The sequence below is a fragment of the Terrapene carolina genome, unplaced genomic scaffold, assembly GCF_002925995.2.
Source record: "Terrapene carolina triunguis isolate 2854851 unplaced genomic scaffold, T_m_triunguis-2.0 Scaffold836, whole genome shotgun sequence".
Taxonomy (NCBI): domain Eukaryota; kingdom Metazoa; phylum Chordata; order Testudines; family Emydidae; genus Terrapene; species Terrapene triunguis.
Window position 1 is genome coordinate 3,875,549 of NW_020665187.1, and position 5,106 is coordinate 3,880,654.

General features: G+C 57.9%; 1 protein-coding gene across 2 annotated transcripts in view; it reads left to right on the top strand.

Moving 5' to 3' along the window:
* Positions 1–5,106, top strand: part of POU6F1 (POU class 6 homeobox 1) — a 12,508-nt gene that overhangs the window by 1,453 nt on the left and 5,949 nt on the right. Inside the window, exons 3-6 of one of the 2 annotated variants that reach the window (XM_029913734.1) lie at positions 1,419–1,663; positions 3,127–3,255; positions 3,856–4,074; positions 4,807–4,945. In XM_029913734.1, the coding sequence (XP_029769594.1) occupies positions 1,419–1,663; positions 3,127–3,255; positions 3,856–4,074; positions 4,807–4,945 (732 nt within the window). Of the gene's footprint in view, positions 1–1,418; positions 1,664–1,899; positions 2,009–3,126; positions 3,256–3,855; positions 4,075–4,806; positions 4,946–5,106 lie in introns of those variants that run through there. The other variant, XM_026660744.1, reaches the window with a different exon arrangement.

The following is a 5,106-nucleotide window of genomic DNA, read 5'->3' on the forward strand; positions in this document are numbered from 1 at the left end:
TTCAGCAGTGCTGAGGCCTCATGCTGCCACAGGGGTGAACGGTGCCCTCTCGGTTCATCTGGTGCAGAGCTAGGAGACGAACGCTGACCTGTCTCCTGGTGGAGCCGTGTTTAGCTAACGCGTCTAATTGCTTTGAAGCCCCAAAGGGCTGGCTCCCTCGCGCTGCCTAGTTCTGCGGTTGCCGCTGTGTGTGTTCGCGGCCCGATGGCCAGTTTGGTTCCCTTTACAGAGTTAAGGGTGGATCCAGATGGGACCTTTCAGATTCTGGGGTCGTTTGACAGACCAGGGTTTTTGAACTTTGCCAACTCCCTTCCAAAAAGGGGTGGGGTGGAGGGTGCACCTGCCTCTCAACAAGAAGCTGCTCCTAAATGATGGTCTGGCGGATAAGGCAGCCGACGGGGACTCTGCGGAACTGGGTTCACATCCTGGTTCTCTCGTGGGTTTCCTCTGCGATCTGGGACTAGGCACGTACCCAACCCTGTGCCTTGGTCCCCCCACCTATAAAATGGGGATAATCGCCCTGTCTTCCCCCACAGTGTGTTACAGATTGTGAGATGCTCCCATACTAGGCTGATGAGGACCATCTGGATGTCTAGACAGGCAGCACAGAGGGAGGGGAGGGCGGCGTGGATCGTGCCTGAGCCATGGGATGGTTTCGTTGGCCTTCTAGTCGTTCGAGATTTTCCCCCCCTTGGGTTGTGACGGCTGCGGATGGCACTCAGGTGCCCTGCACTCCTGCATATCCGTGTCACCCCTGCCCGTGATCACACACAGGCCTTGATACAGGAACTGGCGCGTGATATACCTAGAGCATTGGGCTGGGATTCAGGACGCCGTGGTTCTTTTCCTAGCTTAGCCGCTGGCTTTCTGGATGACCTTGGGCGTGTCATGTCACCGCCCCGTCCCTCCGTTTCCCCATTTGTAAAACGGGGGGGTGATGATCCCAGCCTCCTTTGTAAAACCCTTTGAGACCGACTGATGCAAAGCGCTAGGGATGTTTCCCAGCGTCTCTCTGCAGCCGCGGGGGCTAGAAACATACGTCCAGTTTCTTAGACGAAAGCTGAGATTTTTCCGTAGTCCCATGACCCCAAGAGCTGGTGCTCCATGGGGTGAATACCCTAAATCACGAGACGGGTGATAAAGCCACCAGAGTTGGCAACTGGTCTTCTGCCAGACAGCCCATGGGCCCGCCCTGTCCTGGATCCCACGCACCCTTCTCCTTTGTACTAGTGCCAGGCATCCAAAGGACAGAACAGAGGCCAGTGCTGGTGCATGGATCAGAAGGGCTCGGGTGGGGGCTCAGTTTAAAGGCTCTGGATGAGGCTAGGTATTACGATGATAGTTTGTTGCAGGGACGGGCAAAGAGAGTGGCGTGTTATGGCGATTCAGCGTCCCTGTCTCTGCTCTGCTTTCAGCAGCTGCGGTCCTGAACACGGCAATGCCAGCCCCAATGCAGCCTGCCCAGCCGCTGCAGGCTCCGCCGACGGTCCAGCCGCGGCCCTCCGTCCAAACGCAGGCCGTGTTCCAGCCGCAGCCCTCGATCCAGAGCCCGCCGGCCATCCTGCCCCAGCCCGCCGCCCCGCCGCCACCCGTGGCAAAGCCGTTGGAGACGCAGACGCAAATCACAGTCCAGCCTGCGGGATTTGCCTTTAACCCTGGCATAGTAAGGAGCTGGTGTGACGCTCCAGAGAATCTCTGGGAGCCGAGCTGTCTGTCCTGACGTCGGGCAGTCGGTATTGACAGAATAGCTCACACAGGGGCCTGATTCTGGCCCCTTGTGTCATCATTTATAGCTGCCCAGAACAGGAGGCAGTGTTGCCTAGTGCATATAACACTGGACTGGGAGGGAGGAGAGCTGCGTTCCATTCCTGGCTCTGCCACTGACCAGCTGGAGGACCTTGGGCAAGTCGTTTTGCCGCTCCGTGCCTCAGTTTCCCCATCTGTAAAAATGGGGCTGATGATACCCCCTTTGTAAAGCGCTCTTAGAGCTACTGGTGGTATGAGCCAGGTATGGTTATTAATCATTCTGACAGGGATTTTCCCCATGCATAGGGAGCGGGGTAGGAGAAAGGACACGGGAACTGGTGGGAGCAGCCGGCGGGTTGGGCCGGCTGCCGTCACTGACAGAGCAGAAGCAGGCTGGGTGGCGAGCCGAGATAGGCGGAGTCTATCCTTGAAAGATGGTACCTAGAAGAGGAAGGATGACCTAGTGGTTATGGTGCTAACCTGGGACTTGGCAGGCCTGGGTTCACTTCCTTGCTGCCTCCCAGGCTTCCTGCCTGCAACTGGGCCGCAAATGAAGCTGTGACTGTTAGCGTGTGGAGGCATCCCTGCGCTAGCTTTGATCTAGCTAGCACAGTAATAGTGAAGCTGTGGCGGCATGGCCTAACTGCCCAAGTACAAGCCCGCCGGGAACCCTGGGTACAAATTCAGGTCGCGAGCCGGCCCCAGGCTCTGTCCCACTGCTCCGGTCCCCCGGGCTAGCTAGCTTAATGCTAGCAGGGCTATGCCTACCTGTGCTACAATGACATCTTCATTTGTGGTCTCTCTGCACCTCAGTGCCCCATCTGTAAAGTGAGGATAGTGGCACTGCCCTGCCCTGCCCCCCCGGGGTTTGTGAAGAGGAGCACAACAAAGATTGTGAAGTGTCGAGATACTACCGTAATAAGAACATAAGAACGGCCGTACTGGGTCAGACCAAAGGTCCATCCAGCCCAGTATCCTGTCTACCGACAGGGGCCAATGCCAGGTGCCCCAGAGGGAGTGAACCTAACAGGTAGTGATCAAGTGATCTCTCTCCTGCCATCCATCTCCACCCTCTGACAAACAGAGGCTAGGGACACCATTCCTTACCCATCCTGGCTAATAGCCATTAATGGACTTAACCTCCATGAATTTATCCAGTTCTCTTTTAAACCCTGTTCTAGTCCTAACCTTCACAACCTCCTCAGGCAAGGAGTTCCACAGTTTGACTGTGCACTGTATGAAGAACTGGGGGCCAGATAAGTACCTAAGGCAGCTAGAGGATTCCTCCCCATAAGAGGGAGCCGGAGGGGGGGGTTTCCCCCCTGAACGAGACATGGCTGAGTGCGTGTGTTTAACCTCCGACTCCTGTTTTCTTTACAGATCAGCGCAGCTTCTCTCGGGGGCCAAACCCAGCTCCTCAGCTCACTGGCCGCCGCCCCGGTGATCGCGAACACCATTCCCAGCATCCAAGGGATAACGAGCCAGATCCTGACCAACGCCCAGGGACAGGTACGGGGGACGGGCTCCCATAGACAACAGGAGGATAACCCTCCCTTGCCACTCATAAAGCCTTCCTATGGGCATCCTCTCCCTTCCCGAGAGCTGTCACTCAGGATAAAGATAGTCATAGAGTTCAAGGCCAGAAGGGACCGCCAGATCAGCTGGTCTGACCCTCTTGTGTATCACAGGCTATCGGCACCACTCAGCCAGAATTAGATCCACGTGTTGCAGCCCACAGGTGACCCAACTGTGCCCCCAGTGCTCAGGGCCCATGCAGAGGCAGGGAATTGATTAAGTGAGGTATGCCCAGATGATCCTAGTCAGTGACCCGGGCCCTGTGCTGCAGAGGAAGGTGAAATCAAGGTCACTGGAGGAAATTTCTTCCCGATCCCACATATGGCCATCAGTTAGACCCTGAGCATGTGAGCATGAACCAGCCAGCCGAGCACTTGAGAGAGAATTCTCAGCACCACCCCAGAGCACCGGCTCACGCCATCCAGTGTCCCGTATCCAGCCCCAGGAGGGGGGAACTCTATCCTGCCGGACGGGAGGCAGGGAAGGCTATTGGTGTGCCACGCACCCCAGCTCCCGTTCTTGCCTCCTCTGCAGGTCATTGGGACGCTGCCCTGGGTGGTGAACCCGGCTGGGATCACGACGGCCAATGCCACCCCAGCTGTTTTGCCGGCCCAGAACCTGCAGGTGCAGGCGGTGACCCCGCAGCTGCTGCTGAACGCCCAAGGGCAGGTCATCGCTACGTTAGCCAGCAGCGCCCTCCAGACAGCGGCCATCCGGAAACCCAGCGCCCCAGAGTCCCCGGCAAAGAACGAGGTGAGCGGCGGGTGACGGCTGTCTAACAGGCACCTTCTCAGGGAGCCAAGCAGCTGGTGTCTGTGGCCGCGCACCAGCGTAATGCCATGCGCAGCAGCTCCCCAAGGCCTTGGGAGGTTGGTGACTTGGACACTGGCCCTTTACGGATCCACTTACAGAGCTTTAAACAACCTGTGGGAGCCTCTGCCAGGACCTAGCAGCCTGCTGAATTCTCCGGTGCCCCGTTAGGCTGTTCAGAGACTGAGCCTGACCTCTCCCTTTGGAAGGAGTGAAGGTGGCAGCTCCCTCCAGAGGTCCCCCCAAGGTGGCAGCTCCCGGATCCAATGCCAGAGGTCACCGTCTAGGACACCTTTTAGCCAGGTCAGGCAGCCCTGGCACGTTGGAATTGAACAGACACCTGCTTTGCCTGCGGTTCACTTGTGCTGATTGCCTGTCTACGGGCCAGATTCTGTCCTGCAGCCAAGCTCCATTCAGCCCAGGGGAAGACCAGAGATCCAGTCTGTGCCAGCCGTGACCCTGGCATGAGTTGGAGTAGCACGGGGGCGGCTTTAACATACGCCACCGATGCCTGGGCCTATGCCAACAGGGAATTGCCGTAGCAGAGCTGTGCTGTGCCCCCTATGCAGAAGCCGGGTGGGTGGCCAGGGCTTTACCGCAGCTGAGAGCTTGCCACAACCCTCTCCATCCATCTGGACTACATGCGCTGAGCCTTGTTGTTTGCTGTGTTACCAGGTTCAGCCAATCCAGCCTGCCCCTGCTCTGCCCCAGCCAGCCGTGGTCATCGCAAACCCAGCCCCTGCCGCTAAGCCCTCTTCCGCGCCCGTTCCCATCACTTGCTCGGAGACCCCGACAGTGAGCCAGCTGGTTTCCAGTAAGCACCTCTCGGGTCCTGTCCATTTCATGCGGGGGTGGGGGGGCAGGCAGCTTGCACTCCCTTTGTAGGAATTGGAGAGTGTGTGATGTGACCCCTGAGGTTTAGCCCTTCTCAGTGATTGTAGGAGAGGAAGCAGGGTCTAGTGGTGAGAGTACAGG